At 41.3% G+C, this 19,463-nt stretch overlaps 1 protein-coding gene across 5 annotated transcripts in view; it reads left to right on the top strand.

Annotated features, from left to right (window-relative positions):
* The first annotated feature begins 5,589 nt into the window (after nucleotides 1–5,589).
* LOC109424678 (uncharacterized) overlaps nucleotides 5,590–19,463 on the top strand; it is a 190,732-nt gene continuing 176,858 nt past the window's right edge. The window contains exons 1-2 of one of the 5 annotated variants that reach the window (XR_009996225.1): nucleotides 5,590–5,714; nucleotides 16,272–16,698. Coding sequence is in view for 1 of the 5 variants with exons in the window: in XM_062845613.1 (XP_062701597.1) it covers nucleotides 16,693–16,698 (6 nt within the window). In the remaining 4 variants the exon portion in view is untranslated. Of the gene's footprint in view, nucleotides 5,750–5,787; nucleotides 6,035–16,271; nucleotides 16,699–19,463 lie in introns of those variants that run through there. The other 4 variants (XR_009996226.1, XR_009996227.1, XR_009996224.1 and 1 more) reach the window with 4 other exon arrangements.

Below are 19,463 nucleotides of genomic sequence, written 5' to 3'. Positions count from 1 at the left end.
AACGTGTGGACCACTGCGCCACGGGCCCCGACAACTGAAGATGTTTATAGCAGAAGTTATATGATAGTGTTATGGAACGCCAAAGGTTCAAAGTAAAAAACCACCACAAAAAAAAATAATTTAGAACAACTAGCTTTTTGACATGCTCTTATAAAACCAGGATAAAACATGAATAAACCTTCAAGGCATGCTTATTGTTACTTGGGCAATTTGTTTACTACAAATGTGAAAAATCTGCTTATGCAGTTGACGATGCCCCATATTTTGCACATATAATCTGCCAAACTTTTTCCACTAATAAAAATGAATTATGGATTAATGGAATGAAAATTGCATGGGCTGCAAAACGGTTAGTCGATAAGGAGAGCGTCCAACATAGCTCTGGTGGTCCTCACAAATTCCTACCTGATTCTTCCACGGGTCAAGCGATGATAAAGACCGCCAGCTAAGAGTTGTTTGCTTAGCTGGTAGTGCAGCCTGGGCACTGTTGTCCTTCTGACTTCAGCTATATTGAGGAGGTACGACCCGATTGTCTGTTCACCAAGGAGGTGCGGCTCAAACAGCGTCTGTTCTGGCATCCAGCGGCTGAGTAAGAAACGCTGCACCACGTCCAGCTAGATCCAAGGTGGTAGCCTCATCAGCGTGGTCATCCCACTGCAGTGTTGGTTGGGACGTTAAACAGAACTGGCACGATGGCCCTCCGGCGAGACAGGAGTGTTGGCGTAGGCCCAATAAGCCACCCGTAAAAATCCCCATTGCGAATAACATAGCAGAAAATACGACTCGATACAATCGGCAAAGACCCACGCGACGAAATAAGGACTACGATTGGAAACTTGGAACATGGAATTGCAAGTCACTAGGTTTCGCAGGATGTGACAGGATAATCTACGACGAACTGCATCCCCGCAACTTCGACATCGTGGCGTTGCAGGAAGTTTGTTGGACTGGACAGAAAGTGTGTAAAAGCGGGCATCGAGCGGCTATCTTCTACCAAAGCTGTGACACTACCAGGGTACGAAAAACGGATCACGCTGAAAAACAAACGCTTTGTCCTAAGCAGTGCATGTCGGTAACAAAGGCGCTCCGCAACAAACGCATGTCAAGCGATGAGAGCAATAAAACAAATATCGCTTGCCGTGCGTGTGCCGATATTTCGGATTTTCTGCTGAAATTTTCGACCCACATCATCAAATTCATGAGCATTTGGACGAATTAAGACTCTTGCCATCCTCAGAGTCGAGTTTCAGTTGTAAAACAATGCGAAAATCACGATGTGAATAGAACGAGACAAATATTCCTACCGTTTTTGTTGTGAACAAACTCGGGAGCGATTTTGTCATTATCTGCTAACGAAAAAACAAAGCGTTGTTGCCGTGCCTTCTTTGTTGCCTATTTTTCGCTTGCGGTGCCATATTCTGCGTATACTGGACACTACCAATGAACTGGGAACAGGATTTATAGTGTTGGGCAAGATGCGACAACGTGTGATCGGGTGGCAGCCGATCAACGCAAGGATGTGCATGCTGAGAGTTAAGGGCCGTTTCTTCAACTACAGCATCATCAACATCCACTGCCCACACGAAGGGAGACCCGATGACGAGACAGAAGCGTTCTACGCGCAGTTAGAGCAAACATACGATGGCTGCTCGCCGCGTGACGTGAAAATCGTTGTCGGCGACATGAACGCGCAGGTAGGAAGGGAGGAAATGAACAGACCGGTAATCGGGCGAAACAGCCTGCACGCCGTATCGAATGATAACAGCCAGCGATGTGTAAACTTTGCAGCCTCCCGTAGTATGGTAGTCCGAAGCACCTTCTTCCCCCGCAAAGACATCCACAAAGCCACCTGGAGATCACCCGACCAACAAACAGAAAACCAAATCGACCACGTTCTAATCGACGGTAAATTCTTCTCGGATATAACCAATGTCCGCACATACCGCAGTGCGAATATAGATTTGGATCACTACTTAGTCGCTGTATGCACGCGCTCAAAACTTTCGACAGTTATCACCACGCGTCGAAGTCGAACGCCGCGGCTCAACATCGAGCAACTTCGTAACGTAGAAGTGGCTCAAGACTACGCGCAGCAGTTAGCAGTGGCCCTACCCAGGCTTGTCCGCATGAAAATTCTGCAATTTGGATTTACACCATCAAGCACATCATAAATTAGAAATCTTTCCATCTTATCAGATAGAAGGATGTTTAAATATTCTAAATGTCACTTCGAACTGTCAAAAAACCGTACCGCAGAGCCACACGGAGCGCGCAAAGAGATTTTCACCCGGGTGAAAACACTTCAGTGAATTTCACTTTGAACGGCCCGTGCGGCGCTGCGGTGCGGTTTTTTGACAGTTCGAAATGACATTTAGAATATTTCAACATCCTTCTATCTGATAAGTTGAACAGATTTTTAATTTATGATGTACTTGATGGTGTAAATCCAAAGAGCAGAATTTTCATGCACTCAGTGCGGAGAAGCCTGGCCCTACCAACGGAAGAGCAGCTTGGCGCAGCTACACTTGAACATGGTTGGAGGGACATCCGATCCGCCAAAGGTAGTACCTCGGCTACAGCACTAGGCTTTGCGACTCCGAATCACAGAAACGACTGGTACGACGGCGAATGTGAACAGTTGAAAAACGAGAAGAATGCAGCATGGGCGAGAATGCGGCAACACCGTACGAGAGCGAATGAGGCACGTTACAGACAGGAGCGGAACAGGCAGAACTCAGTCTTCCGGATGAAGAAGTGCCAGCAGGAAGAACGAGATCGCGAAGCGATGGAAGAACTGTACCGCGCTAAAGACACACGAAAGTTCTACGAGAAGCTGAACCGCTCGCGCAGAGGCTTTGTGCCACAAACCGACATGTGCCGAGATAATCACGGGAATATTCTCACGAGCGAGCGTGAGTTGGTCGACAGGTGGCGGCAGCATTACGATGAGCACCTCAATGGTGACGTTGCACGTACCGAAGGTGGCGTGGTAACAGATCTAGGAGTATGTGCACAGGATGAAAGACTTCCGGCCCTTGACCTCCAATAGATTGAGGAGGAGGTTGGCCGGTTGAAAAACAACAAAGCCGCTGGAGCAGATCAATTACCAAGCGAGCTTCTAAAATACGATGGAGAAGCACTGGTGAGAGCAGTACAATGGACCATTACCAAGATTTGGAAAGAGGAAGTATTACCGGAGGAATGGATGGAAGGTATCGTGTGTCCCACTACAAAAAAGGGCTACAAGTTGGGTTGCGGGAACTATCGCGCGATCACACTACTGAACGCTGCCTACAAGATACTATCAATAAAATTTTATGCCGCCGCCTATCACCGATTGCAAGAGAGTTCGTGGGGCAATATCAGTCTGGATTCATGGATGAATGCGCTACAACGGATCAGATGTTCGCAATCCACTTAGTGTTGCAGAAATGCCGCGAATACAGCGTGCCCACACATCACTTGTTCATTCATTTTAAATCGGCGTATGATACATTCCATCAAGCCCAACTTTGGCAGATTATGCACGAAAACGGATTCCCGGATTAACTGATACGATTGATCAAGGCGACGATGGATCGAGTGATATGCGTAGTTCTAGTATCAGGGACACCAAACACACCGCGAAAATCTGGAGGCTACGGTCATCTCATCAGGATGTCGGATAACAACCCGACTAAAATGGTTCTCGAGAGTCATACGACCGGTACAAGAAGACGTGGTGCGCAGTGAGCTAGGTGGGTCGATCAAGTGGAGGACGATTTGCGGACTCTTCGCAGAGTGCGGAACTAGAGACACACAGCTATAGACCGAGTAGAGTGGAGATGCCTCCAACGTACATCAGAGGTCACTCAGGCCTTAGTCTGATCGGTAAGGTTAGTAAGGAATTGTACTCTTTGCAAAATTATAGCGTGAATTATAATCAATTCCAATAGTGGTTCATTTTCTGCATAGGTCCTTAGAGGAATCTTCTGAAAGAATATTTAAAGAGCTACTTGGCAAAATTGCTTATGAAATCTTTGGAGAAGAAACCATGAGAATGTTCCTGAAGTAAACAAAGGAAAAATGTTTGAAGGATTCCGTGTAGAAACTGCGGAGGAATTCCTTGAAAGAGTTTGTTCCAGTAAGGAGAAATTGCTAAAGTAATCAAATGTATTTTTTTAAGAATTCAGGTATATCTGAAGGAATACTTGGATAAATTTCAGTAAGTATCCTTAGAGAAATTTCTGAATGATTTTTTTTATGTTTTCCTGAAGAAGTCCTTTGAGTTTAAAGATTCCGTAGCATTACTTCTTAAGAGAAATTCACTCAGGATTTCTGAGATGATTTCATGTAAGAATTCCTATTTGAATCCTTGAATGAATTCCAGAATCAATCTTTGGAAGATTTTTTGTATCCCTGGGGAAGCTACTGATATGTTAAAGTAAATAATCGTAGTAGGAATTTCTAGACATTTTTTGAAGAAACTCCTGAACGAATACTTGGAGAAACTTCTTGAATAAATTTCTGTGGAAATCCGAAGTCGAAATCGATAAATTTTGGAAGGAATTCTTGGATAAATACTTCATTACATATTTTGAAAATTATTGCAAAGATCAATGCAGGTATACCTATAAATATGAAATCTCTGAAAAAAATGGAGGAGGGAATTTTCTGTTGGAATCATAGGATGAGTCATTGGAGGGTTCTATAAGGAAATGTTGGAATCGGGTTTTGACCAAAATCTCTGGAAGAAATATTACAGAATTTTTTGACGAAATTGCGGAGGAATTACCTGGATGCATATGTGGAGTACTTAATCTCGAAATGATTTTTTGCGGACATTCCTGTTGCATTCCTTGTAGAAATTTTTGGAGAAACCTCTCGATGAATGTCTGAAGTGTTACCGAAGAAATCTTTGGAGAATGCTGTAGGAAACATTAATGGAGGAGTTCTATTAGATATTTCTGACGAAATTCTTGAAAGTATCGTTCAAGGAATCTTATTCTACGGCGTCACATCACGAGGTGGGAGTCACATGTGAAGTAGATTCTTACCATCAATTAGTGTTATTCTTCGCCAATTGAAACATTACACAGATATCACGGCTGATCTAGAAAAAAGTTAATATTGATGATAAAATCCTGTTGATAAACATATAACCCTTTCGTAATCAAAAACAGAAATTTGATCAAGGAGATTAGCGCCAAATCTCCGACATCAAGAACATCTGAGGTTCGCCAGAGGAGGATAACACATAGTAATTAAAAGAATAAATATTAATAAGTAATTAAATAAAATTGAATTTCAAAATAATAAAGTCAAACTTTGATCATACTGTCTTGAATTGGAAAAAGATTTAAAAAAAAATAGAGGATACCTTCAGATTGTCGCGCAACTTTTATTGTCTCCAATGCAATAGCTATCTTCAAATTCGATAGGAAACGTACGTTAATGCATGTAGTGCATCTACAAATTCTCTACAGTTTAAAACTTCGTTAGAATTCACCCTTTCGCATCCCTGTTAGGTGACCAGCTCATTAGAGAATTGTCAACCTCTTCGTACTTCGGTGGTTGGATTACGCACATCGGCTCACGGGCTTTATCGAAGCATCTAACGCAGTCTATAAAGTAGGGTACTCCCGTCCTGCCATCGTTCAGTACGTGGTTTGTCACGAAACGCGGATTTTGATCGCCGTCAGTTGAGTTGCGTTAGTCGTCGCCGTGCTTCAGTGGTACGTACAGTCAGTGGACACTTTTTTTCGCACAGGTCAGTGCAAGGCTCGTGGAGTCGACGAGTCGTTTCGCGAATCGTCAACTTAAACCTCAATCATAATAACGGCCTTAAGTGGCGGGGGGAAATTCGTTTCGTGCTGGGGGAAAAAGACTTCTGCAAAGTGAGCAAATTACCAACCAGCCAGCCATCCATCCAAAGGGGGCTCGGAACCAAAACCAAGAGACCACTTTCATTTTCGTTCGACCAGTTGCCGCGTGCGGAGTAGCGATCCGCTGCTCAGGAAACCAAATACTACGCGATCGCCAAGTCACAGTGACGGTTAGTGTGTGTTCATTGGACTGCGCCGGCGTGGTGGTTGAGTTGTGCTGAGCTTACCCCGCGCATTGGGGCCTTTTGGGGGCGAGCCACGCGTAGTTCCAGCTGAGCAGAGCTGTGTGAAGCCAATTCGCCAAGAAGCGCCAAGTGCGAAGACGCTTGCCGGGCGGGAACGGAACATTGCCTTTGAGCGTGTGGCGGCGGTGTGCGCGGGTGGACAATGTGAAGAAAATTTACCAAGCTGCTGCGCTTCCCTCTTTCTCTTTCGGTGGAGACGGATGATGGGGCTTTTGGGCTGGCTGAGTGGCTGCACGAGGGGCGGTCACGAGGAACTGTGTTTGTGTTGTGTTGTTGATAATCGCGGTGCTTGATTTTCGAAGCAGAAAGAGAAATGTGCTCATTTCCCATAGGTTGCATTTAGTGTTACTTAACAATTTCGGCGGCGAAACGGATAGCGGCGATATGGGTGTGCGTGACTCAATGATCAAGCACTGAGGCTGCGAATGAGCTGTCTTTATGGTATTTTGGTGATTCGATCGAAACTAGGATAAAAGTGCAATATAGTTTTTTGTTTTGTCACTAGATTCGGAGTCGTAATTAAGCGTTCACTTCGCTGCAACTAGGATGTTGCATCGCAGTGCATAACGCGTTGCGTAATAGTCGATGGTTAACCTATCGAATCGGCTGTTCAAGTGTGGATATTTACAGCTGTCAGTTGTTTCAAACATGTGTACGGACGTGTTGCTCCACGTGTCGTGCAAAGGAATTTTTTGATTGAAATAGAATAGTACCAGTGTACATGAAGTATCGAACACGATAAAACACTTAGATAATGTTTGATTTATTGAAAATTACATAGCTTGTCGAGGACTGATAGATACTTTTCTTTCTACAAAACTACAGTAGTTTAAAACTTTTGGTTATTCTTCAAGAAATTCTGGTTATCTCTTAAAAATGTCTTCCAAGCTGAATTATTCTGAATATTAGAGAAATTCATGTGGCAATTATTCTGATGAACATTATATTGAAATATATATTGAGTGTTTTTGGGAGAAATTCAAGACGAAAACCTAAAAAATATGGCCTTGGAATCACTAATGACCAGTTTTTCATTGGCATTTCCAGCAACAACTGTAGACTGTTCCGTGTAATTTTCAACATACTTGTATAGTTTTTGAAAATCATATAATTTACCTTAGAAATGAATTTAAAAATGTCTGCATATGTGTTTGGCCCTTATGGATTGGCCTATATTAGGACGGAGAAGGTTCTTAGCATAGTATGAGGCCCCTCGCTTCTCTGGAAAGGGGGGCTCCCATACAAATGCATTTGCGGGGCACTTCGCTATGGAGCTGTTTGTCAGAAAACACAGTAGGCAGGTAGTACGATGTATACCAGACCAGGACAGCTAGTATCTAGGCAAAACCCTTGTACAAGCTTTTTTGAAAACTTTCCTCACGCCCTTTTTTATAATTTCTAACACAGTTTTTCGCAGAGTATTTTTAAATTCTAGCATGATTGAATAATCACTTTCAATTGATCATATTAAACTTTTGTTCAAAATTCAGCTGTAAAACTGCCTTGAACTTTCTTCTGGATTCAGAAAATTCATTACTGATTTTCCCTAAAATTTCGCATCTTAAAGTTTTGCAAAATAAAACATTATTCGTTTTAACATGTACGAGTTAGAATTTGTTCTTAAAATACCAGAGTGTAAGTATTATTATTATCATTATTATTTATCACTATTATCGAGATTTACAGCCCAGGGGCCGCACACGCATACCAAAGTCGCGAGCGAGCTGTGAAGGCAACTCTCCACGCGGTGAATGTACATTACATTCACGCCGTGGAGAGTTGCGTTTGCTGCCTTCTGTTGACTAAACTATTGATTCTACGCTAATATATCCTTCTACAAAGCTTCAGGTAAAACAAAAATGAGAAAGTGTTCCATACATTGATTTTTGCTGCGATGTTTCTGAAGCGAGTTAACAGCAAGTGAATGTAAATGATTGCAAATGAATGATCCCATCCTTGTCTCAGAGAGCCCCCCTCCCACTTCGGAGACTTTCGTCCATACAAATATTTTAAAATTTGTATGGATGACTTTGGCAAGACCCCCTCCCTCTTCTAAAAGGTCCACGTGGTTTATGAATGGTCCTTTTAAGTGTTCTGCAAGACAGAAGTTTTCGTGCAACTGCGCTTACATCTTTATAAGAAAAATATATAAACGAAGCCAAAACTATTTCCAATGATAGCCAACTTTAGAATACCATAGAGTAAGGTGGGGCAAAAGTTCGACCCTAGTTGAAAATTCAACTTTTTTCAAACAATCTAATCAGATAAAAATAAATCAATACCGTGTAGTGATTCTACCATCCATGAGCTAAAATTTTGCTGAAAAAAGTTACGTCAAATGTCTTATCAATTTTGAGTTACAACATCTTTTGAATGTGTGTGTCTTATTCGAACTTTTGCCCCTTCACTGAGGCAAAAGTGCCTCAGTGGTATGGCAAAAGTTCGAATCTAGTGTTTGTGAAATTTCGCTAACCGTAGCACACTATTTTGACACTTTGGTAATAGGAATATCTGAAACCACTTAATATTTGATGTTGGAACTGGAATACACTTTAAAGTTCGATCTGGATTTTACCCAAATCAGGGTTAAATTTAATACACCAAAAATTAGTAGTTTCCCGCCAAATACAGATCAAATAACATTTTTTTCAACTTTGATCGAATTTTCTCACTAATTCCATCATTCTTAGAGATAATATGTACATTTTGCACAATTTTAGGTTTTTACCTTAAGTTGCCACATGACTCAAACTTTTGCCCCACTATGTGTAAAATATGATTCCAAATCTTTTTTGCAAAAAGTTATACATGCTAAAGCATCTTCAAAATATACCTAGTTACGCCCCAAACCAAAATATCGAATTTGATTTCATAACATTTCCATTTCATGCGTTGGAAGGACCATGGCATGTTACAATTTTTTGACCAAAACCAACATTTTGTCATAAGTTTTCGAAATTTTGATCAATTTTCGTAATTTTTTGAGTGAAAGACTCTTTTTCAAAAAGGCTTCGAACAACCTTTACACCCGAAAGAAATTATTTGAATTGAGCTCAAAAACTTCAAAAGAAACTTTTGCCCCACTCGAACTTTTGCCCCACTTTACTCTATCTCATTGGATTTCACAACCAATAGTTTTATTTCTCTATGAAAAACTAAAACAATATATTATTTTGAATCTATTAAAAAAGTATGATGATATCTTTTGATACAACATTCAATCATGTGGGATTACGGCTAGATCTTGCATCCTAATTTAGCAGGAATACCATTTTTTTTTATTTCTTTAGATATACCCCAAAAGACGTCGAAAATTGTAATGCCGCTTCAGTACTTTGCAGAATTACGGCAGTTATGGTGTCTTCCGGCAAATATGTTTCTTGTGTGATGACGAATGAGTGTGCTGAAGAAACCAACATAATTTGGCGTCAGCTTTTTTTACTATAAGATTTTTTGTCTTTTATTGTCAAAATGCAACCTCTATCTATTTATTGCTTTCATAGTTGTCTCAGCACTTTTTGAATATTTTTTTTTTTAGAAATTGAGTTGTTATTTTTATAACAATATACATTCAGAGAAGACTCTGGGCTTTTGAGTTTCAATTATTGCGCTTTTGATAATGCAAAACGTTAGGCAGAATAATTTAGATCGACGGGTTGTCAGTAGAGTAAGGTGGGGCAAAAGTTCGACCCTTGCTGAAAATTCGATATTTTTCAAAAAACCAAAGCAGACATAAATAAATGAATACCGTCTGGTGATTCTACCATCCATGAGCTAAAATTTTGCTGAACAAAGTTACGCCAAATGTCTTTTCAATTTTAAGTTACATACAATACTTTTTGTATGTGTGTCTCTTATTCGAACTCTTGCCCCACCACTGGGGCAAAAGTTCGAATCTAATGTTTGTGGAATTTCGCTAACCGTAGCACACTATTCTGACACTTTGATAATAGGAATACCTGAAACCAATTAATATTTGATGTTGGAACTGAAATACACTTTAAAGTTCGATCTGGATTTTACCCAAACCAGGGTTAAATTTACTACATCAACAATTAGTAGTTTTCCGCTAAATTCAGATAAAACAACATTTTTTTCAACTCTGATCGATTTTTCTCACTAATTCCATCGTTTTTAGAGATAATATAGACATTTTGCAGAATTTAAGTTTTTTACCTAAAGTTGCCACATGACTCGAACTCTTGCCCCACAATTCGAACTTTTGCCCCACTATGTGTAAAATATGATTTTCAAATCTTTTTTTCAATAAGTTATACATGCTAAAGCATCTTCAAAATATACCCAGTTACGCCCCAAAATAAAATATCGAATTCGATTTCATTACAATTCCATTCTATGCGTTGGAAGGACCATCGCATATTACTATTTTTTGATCAAAAACCAACATTTTATCATAACTTTTCGAAATATTGATCAATCTTCATAATTTTTGGAGTGAAAGACTCTTTTTCAAAAAGGCTTCGAACAACCTTGACACCCGAAAGAAATAATTTAAATTGAGCTCAAAAGCTTCAAAAGAAACTCTTGCCCCACTCGAACTTTTGCCCCACTTTACTCTACTTATTCAAACTTTTTGCCGAGATCCGCACAGCCGAGCAATCAACAAACAAACATTTCGCAGAGATCTCAGCAATGTTCACAGTTCACTGCTGATATTCAGCAATCCTTTATTCTTTACTACAACACAAAACATAACCTCCGGAATGTTCGACAATTCTCAGGTCACTTGACAGATCACGCACAAGCAAGATAAAGAAAAAGCATATTTCTAATTTACCGAACTTGTAGCCATCTTCTTTTAGCTCATGGTACATCTGTCAAATGACCTGAGCACTGCCAAACATTTTTAAGGTTAGATTTTGTGGTATAAAAAAGAATTTCAAAATAACTGTCCCGGCAAACCTGCCTACTGTGCTTTATCACATGCAGTTCTGTAGAGAAATGCCCCACAAAAAAAAAATCAAATTTTCTCGTTTTTGTTGCTTTCCCTGTCGATTTTCACAGTTATTTTTTTTCGCACGAATGCGTTGGAACCCTGTACGAACGCAACAATGAAAGCATTTTATTGATTCGTTTACCCGTGTTATGCGAGGTATGCACTTCAAACGGAATTGCTCAAGTAATTTTCGTTCAGTGCATTAGTTTTCCGTGACCAGAATGGTCAAGAAATTTAACACAGCAAGCCCCATTTGATTTGACGTTTCGTTTCAGCTCCGTACTAGGATCTGGAGATCTGGATTCCTTGCCTGAATTTTCCACGCATCGAGATAGGCCAAGAAATTTCTTGTGATCAGGGTACTACCCATTAGGGCCAAATCATGACCATACAAACACCATTTCAGTTTTATTTATATAGATGGTCAGGATTTTGCTAAACCAAACCATTCAAAAATTGTTTTCTTAACCATTGGATGAATAAAATGATAACCTTCTAGCCAAGTAAAAAATCCAGTAATTCTAACAGCTATTCGCGGAGTAAATTAAAAAAATTTGTTTGGCAGAACATGCAAAAAATGAAAATACATCCAATCACAGTGAACTGTAAACCATTCCATGGTATCAGCGAAATACTTTAATTTAGGTCCAGATGATGAACCCATTTAGGTTCTCCTCAACGTCGTTAGATTTCTAAATTCTTACCAATTAATAGTAACGATATGTGAGAGAATTGAACGTGTTATTAGAAATACGGGATTTGGAGGATTCAACTACATATGTTTCGATGGCGCTGATCACTATTTTTCCAAATCACATTCTGTTAGACCGAACCAAATCCATTGTTCACTTTGTTCTTGGAAATATAAAATCACCTGGTTTCAAAACATATGTTATGTCGATACACCTAATGTTTGTATTTTAACAACCGATCTTTAATTGGTTAAAATATAACCTAGAGGTAAAGTACTTGGTTAGTACTCAATTGATATTACACGTGTTCTCTGAAACTGATTAATAATCTGTAATAAACTCTCTTGTTCCATAACAATAGATTCAAGCGAGAATTCATTGTAGTTAATTAGCCCTTGTAGGATGTTGGGGTCTATATGACCCAGGCAGGAATCCTGGACGTGCACTACGCCATCATTAAAGACGCGGACTCCGTCTTCAGCCAAAGGCTGTACAGACTGAACATAACATTAGACAAGGGACACACGGAGCATGCACCAGTGGATACGGAGAAGAAACTATTCTCACGAAAAGTTTCATCACCCGGAGCGGGAATCGAACCCTCACCCCACAGCATGGTGCGATTAGAAGCTTGGTGACCTTAACCGCACGGCTATTACGCCATCATGGTGCAAAAAAAAAACCAACATCTTAGGACGGTTAAAGCTATACAAAACATTCAACATTATAGTAAGGAGTAGTCTCTCTTTTGTTCTCAAAATGACAAAATGATCGGGACAGGCAAAATTTTCCCTTCTCAAGAAAATTTCAAATAGCTGTAACTTATCGAAAAGTGTATCAAATATTCTCAAATTTTCACTGTAAGTTGATCGATGTATATTAGTGCATAAAATTTAGAAAAGCTCGATCTTTTCTGCAAAAAGTTATAAAGATTCTAAGAAAGGGTATAATTATTCGATAGCCAACTTTGAGCTGTTATATCTCCGAATTCAACGAACCGAATGCAATTAAATTTTGATTATTTATGACTTATATAATGAGCTTTGAAAAACTTCTGCCATAACTTAAAAATCTTAACACGGAAGAAAATTATAACGATTAGATTATTTTTCTAATAAAACACCAAATTTTCTCAAATTTCAAACATCGTTTCAAAATCCAAGATGCTAGTTATAGTTCATTTAAATTCCCTCTGATTGTCTTGAATACAGATATGTTTTGAAAGAAAGTAACAACATTGTTGGCAATTCATTGAAAAAGTAATGAGATGCATATTAAAAATAGACCAATTTACTAAAAAATCATGAAATTAATGAAATCGCTATAACTTTTTCTCTTGTTAATAATTATAGAAGTCATAAATGGACAAAATTTCATTGCATTCGGTACATTGAATCCGGAGATATTACAGCTCAAATTTGGCTATCGGATAATTTTACCTTTTTCTAAAATGTTTATAACTTCGTGCAAAATAGCCCGATCTTTTCCAAATGTTGCCGCTGATACACAACTAGTTGATCAACTTACTGTGAAAATTTGAGAATATTTGATGCACTTTTCGAAAAGTTACAGCTAATTGGACATTTTTTGAAAAATGAAAATTTTGTCTGTCCCGATCATTTTGTCTATCCCCTGTATTATCTTGATGAAACGTCTAATTGGTTTAACGGCGTTGCTGCAAAAAAACGGCAGTAGACATTTCTTTAGGTTCAGAAGCTTGGTGCATTCTTGAATGTCCGTCCATTCGAGTTGACAGAACCCTTCCCATACCATAAATTCGCCACCCCGAGATATTCTTTTAGAAGTACCGTGGTTCTTTTCGTAAATCTCTCCAGTATGTATGCAAAAAGCCATTCGATCGTATCTAGCTAAACTTCTTTTCGTTCAAAAAGTTGGGAGATCTTAAGTGTCTGGAGAAGCAAATCAAATAAATATTTTACCAAATAACAATTGATTTTCCGCATGTTGAAGGACCATCCTCTATCTAGATGGTTCTATAAATATTGAGATGCGCAGAATGAGCTGAAATTTGTTGAAGCATTAATGAAGAACCGTTTTTTAACCTCCTTAACTAGGAAATACCTCCACTAAACAGATATTACTTCTCCTTCCCAGAGTTGTTTGCACCTTGGAAACCAGGTACAGTAACTTGTAAAAAATAGTATTTCGACAAATCGGGAGAAAATCTTGAACAGAATTTATCGGGTTAGAATGGAGACAGGGACATGTCGAGATGAAGTTATATCGATTTGTAGAACACCAAGATGTAGAGTCACCTGTACTACAGTGACTGGCACAAAAAGATTCATCATGTAATGATTATAGTTTCTAATAAAAACTACATACAAACATGGCAAAACATACTTTTAAATGACTGCACTTCATCGATTTTACGTTGTTTTAGTAATCTGTGTTGAAAAATGTTTGGTTTTTGAAGAATACTGTGATTTCTGAGAAGATTAGAAAAGTTGCTAATCTGATTTGGATCACCAGGAATGTACATGCCAGACTCCATTACGTCAATTCGAAACAAACGTTCTGTGGTGATAGTCGATTCTGAGGAGGGATGACGGCGGTTCTAACAGCTCGTTGGTACTAAGATTCACACAAATCTGATCTAAACTGGATCAGCTAAAAATGAGTAAATCGCATTTCCAGCGCTAGATAAAGTGCTAAAACCTAATACTGTTCTCGTGCATATCTTTTATTTCAGTAACAACTTAGGGAAATGAGGGGGCATAACGCCTCGGCTAAGCATATGTGGCCATAAATATCAAATGATGCTTAGATAAAGGTGTTTTCTGTCTTTGAGAGTAGCTCACTCCTTTGCCTCAAACTTTCAGGCAGAGATGGAAACACTCTCATCGTGAATCAATTCGCGAGTGAAAAACCGACAAACGGTTTACTCACGGTGCCGAGAGTAAGCCGTATGTGAGTTTATTCGCACCCGCTTGCTTCATGAGTATGAAGCAAAACAAAAACAAAAACACTCACGAATTTTTATTCGCGAAGAACAAGTGGAGATGCGGGAATTGCATTTTAGTGCGATTTTAATAGCAAAACAAGTAATTATTCATCAGAAAGTAGTGTTTTGTGCTTCATTGTTCCTGAAAAGTAGATCTGTCGGCCGTGTAAATTCGTTTTTTCGCAAAATTGAAAAATGTTCACAGCTGCTTCGCGAATCAATCACGAGTACGACCAGCTTCGTTAGCTCGCGAGTGAAGGAAGTGCGAATATATTCAGGCTTCTGTTGTTCACGAGTAGGATAGCTTTGCGTTTGTGCCTGCTCAGCTGCATTCCTCACTGTTTTCCATCACTGCTTTCAGGCCAGCAGCAAATGAAGGAGTAGGAGGCGCGTGGTAGTTTAAGGTTGAAGGATTCGTCATTGACATAACCGTCATCATTGAAAATTCGAAAGCAGTTTCCTCGCTCAAAACATGAATGTTTGCATTGAAAAAGTATTCACTGTACTCCATGCATGCACTATGCCAAAGGAGTCGAGAAAATCTTCCCGGCCGAACCCACCGTCTCCGGAATGACGATTCACAGTCTTAACTACTAGGCTATCTGTTCCATCCATTTTATTGTTCAATAATAAATTATTTGTGGTATAGTATGATTTATGTATGCACTTCTATACTTACTTTTGAATCTTTTGTTATTCATTATGATAGTTTTCTTTGCCGGCAATTTTTTTAGAAAATAATTGCTTTTTTATGTGTCGTTTTTATTTTAGTCCTAATTTCCATGATTTATCAAACGTGAACCATGACTACCCAATTGGAAATTACTTCATCTTACATCACAGGAAAACCTACGAATCACAAATAATAATCCTAAATAGCCATCCAGAGGAGAGTAATTCATTCATGATGGGGAAATACAATCTCACCGTCATATCGCATCGCAACACCAGAAACACATTTCCTTCTGCGCCGACCTCGACAGCGAAAGGCCCTATGGGGACGTAGCGCCACCGCCGCGCAGTTGCACTGAAGTTGCCAAAGCATCGTTGGACCGTAATGTAACAACCCATCCGCCACCGGAGCAAACAAAGAAAAAAAAGCACTGTGAAATAACACAATACGCTAGTGATGAATGACAAACTTTACTGTAACTAATGCTCATTTCGGCGATGCTGGGTATAATGAACACCAATGATAATTTCATTCAATGCCGGAACAAAACCTTAAACCCATAAAAGAGCGCAATCAGAAAAAGGCAGCATAAAATCAAAATCTTGGGAACTTTACATACTCGTTAGGGTGGCCTAATTTGGAAATCCAAACTACCATTCAAAACTAAACGTCAAAGTAAATTAAACTACTTACAAAACCATTCCAACAGTTGACCAACAGAAATTGCATTCAGTTGCAACCAACCCAAATGTAGGCCACCCTAATGCGTAACAACCAGCAGCTTAGTTCAATTTACGAAGCATAAGCTCCAAATACACGTTGCGATACACTTATTGCTCTTTCTCGTTTCATCTCTTGTTTTTCCTCGGTTCCAGTTCGGTTTTTTGTTCGAGCGTTAAGTCAGTGAAATTTCGATTATTTTCCGACAAGAAAAAAGTGTCGCAGAGAGTCCTAAGCGCGCAGCGAAAGGATAAAGTTCGAGCGAGAGAACGTGTGTTTTTCGGTAAAGTGTCCTCGTCATCGCAACTGTAGTCGTCTGTACTCGCGAAGGAAGTGCTGCAAACTAATTCTGTCATAGCCTGTAATTAATCATCCTCCATTGTTTACTGCTGTTGCTGTTGCTGCTGCTGCTACTAGGGGCTTTGCCTGCTAGTCGCCAAGCAGAAGAACGTCACCGGGTAGTAATAGGATTACTACCTTCCGGGACAAGGATCAAATTAGGACACGCGTAACCAAGCACCTCCGAGCGACACCCCGTGCTGCACCCCGGTTCGCAAAAGCGGATTCAACGACAAAATGAAGGTAAGAAAGCTTCTTGTTCAGGTGGCGGTTGAATCATGGACCTTGTGTAGTGGGCAACTCAATCACAGGGGTATACCTTCCAGCGCGACTGCCACATAGTACCGCTACCACGACTTTTTCGTAACCAAGTGGGTTTTCTCTACTTCAATTGGATAATCGAATTTCGAACGATTTAATTGTTTCATAAGTGCATGGTTATCGGGTGCCGATGCGGTTCGATCTTTCATTTCTATTACCTCGTTTCGGTAATTGAAAATTGACGATCACAAAATTGGTCGAATACTACTTACCTACTGAATGTCGAAATTTTTGTTTGATTCATTATTGCTTCAATTCCATCAGCTGGTGCGAAATGCAATTAAGGCCCATCGTGTGTTGTGAGACATGTCCAAAAAAAAAGAAGTAACTGCACTTTTGGTGCATGACAGCATTTTTATGATGCAGGCTGCGACTTGCACTTGCAATTACCTTGAATTATCAGATGAAGATCATTCGCATCAAATTACGAAGTAAGACCAAAATAATGAATAGATTATATCTAGCAATAAGCCTTCTGAATCTTTTGGTGTCATGCATGCACACATTATTAAGCAATTTGGTCCTTTCTCAGCTAAGTTGGCAAACGGGTATAACTTTTTTCACAGCCGTCGGATCAGTTCGCGGGCTTCGACAAAGTTCTTTGGAATAAAGTCATCTACAATAATACCAAAGGGTTTGATTATTGAACGCTTACAGCGCCACCTAGCGGAAAAATTCGAAAACTTAAAGTTTCTGCATACATTTGGCCAAGTTTTCCCATACAAACTTCAAGCGTTTTGAGCGCCCCCTTAGGCTCAACCGATTTTGCTCAAATTTTGAACGTAGCTTTTGGGAGTCCAAAACAACTGATTGAGGAGGTAAGACTTGGCATTTTTCGAAATTTTTGTTTTTCATATAAGTGTGGGCCACCCTAATGCTGACGCTTAGCCAGTTTACCTGTTGGGGAAATTAAGCCGAGTGGTCCTCACCACTTCCTTTGTACTCTAAAGGCGAACAGGGTACTGCACAACAAGTAACAAGAACTGATTCCGCGTGGACTGCGATATGCGGGAAGCAAGTAAGGCCCCGTCAGCCAGTATACGCGGGCTCGGATCAAACTCAGTAGACCTCAGTAAGCTGTCCCTTACCGCGTTAATGCAGAGCTCTGGCGTGGTGGACATTCTTTCTCGTGCGACTCGTGGGAATAAAATATGAGTAACAAACCAATACAGAAATCAAGTGTAGCAGGTAGTAGTGGTGGGATCAACCCCTTCGCAAGAAGCGGGTTGATGAGATCTCCGACAAAGAGAAGTGAGGAGATAGGCGCTGGGAGTTGCGTACGCAGCTCAAGCGTGGGTGCTCCAGTCCACTTCCCGGCAAGCCAGCCGGTGGAGGTTATGGACGGAGCGTGGTTGTTGAGGGCCGTCAACCGAGGATCCAAAGGACGGTCCGCAATAGAGGTGGCTGAGCAGCAGCTTGGCAAAATCATCGACTTTGCGTCCACTAAGTCGAATATAAGCAAGGACCTGAAAACGGCCTTGCTTCGACTTAGGGCGTCGATCGACAATGCCAAGCAGGAGCACGCGGCACTCGCGTTGCTGACTGCTGCAGCAGCGGAGCCTGCAAATGAGAAAGTGCCGAAGTTTACCCAAACGGAGGCCTTCTCCTTCGCAGGAAGTCCGAATAAGGCGGAAGCGACTGCTCGCGACAAACGGGGCAAGCAATCGCAGAAGCGGGCGAGGCAACCGTCAGGCGAGGAGCTGTCTGGCGGTGCCCGCAAGGCCAGGCGAATCATTACCCCGAAAGTCGGTAATAATGCCGGAAGGTCGGACCCCAGCCAGGGTTCCCGGAAAGCTGGGAAGGGTGGGCCTGAAAAGGCTGGCCCGTCCCGGAACGATGGGAACAAGGGGTTGCGACCGCTAGTGGGCCCTCAACAGCCACAGAGTAGGGCGATCCAAGGGGTGGACCCCCCTTGGACGAAGGTAGAGCGGAAGAGGAAGAAGAAGGCGAATCCGCAGGTAGTAGCGCAGGACGCCAAGCCAAGGCGTAGGAGGGCAGGTGCCAAGCGCGAAAAAGGTGACGCTATCGTCATCAAGACGGAACAGTCCAAGTACTCGGACGTCTTGAAGATGATGCGAAGCGACGCCAAGCTTGAGGGTCTTGGAGCCGACGTACGCAGTATTAGACGTACTCGTACGGGCGAGATGATCCTGGAGCTGAAGCGCCAGAAGGAGCACAAGGGCGCCGCCTATAAGAGGCTGGCAGAAGAGGTCCTTGGTGAGGGTGTGCAGGTGAGGGCTCTGACACATGAGGCGACTCTGAAGGTCAAAGACATCGATGAGATCACCGAAGTGGAAGAGCTCGTCACGGCACTGCGGCAACAGTGCGATGTGCAGGTGGCCGCCGCAGCCGTTAAGCTACGGAAAGGGCCAGCAGGGACACAGATAGCTTTGGTTCAGCTACCTGTGGCGGACGTCAAAAAGTCCGTTAAAGTAGGGAGCATAAAGGTGGGTTGGTGTGTATGTCACCTGACATTCCACGAGCCACCAGAGGTTTGCTTCAGGTGTCTGGAACCAGGACACAAGTCGTGGGACTGCAAAGGCCCCGACAGGCGCAAACTGTGCAGGCGATGCGGCGCTGAAGGTCATAAGGCCCAAAGCTGCACGAGTCCGCCCATCTGCATGATCTGTACCGGGAAATCCTCGAACAACAGACATCCGATGGGTGGTCCAAGGTGCCCGGCCTTC

This window comes from Aedes albopictus, chromosome 1, assembly GCF_035046485.1.
Source record: "Aedes albopictus strain Foshan chromosome 1, AalbF5, whole genome shotgun sequence".
Lineage (NCBI taxonomy): Eukaryota > Metazoa > Arthropoda > Insecta > Diptera > Culicidae > Aedes > Aedes albopictus.
The sequence above is the reverse complement of the archived record's forward strand: the minus strand, read 5'-3'. Positions and strand labels throughout refer to the sequence as shown.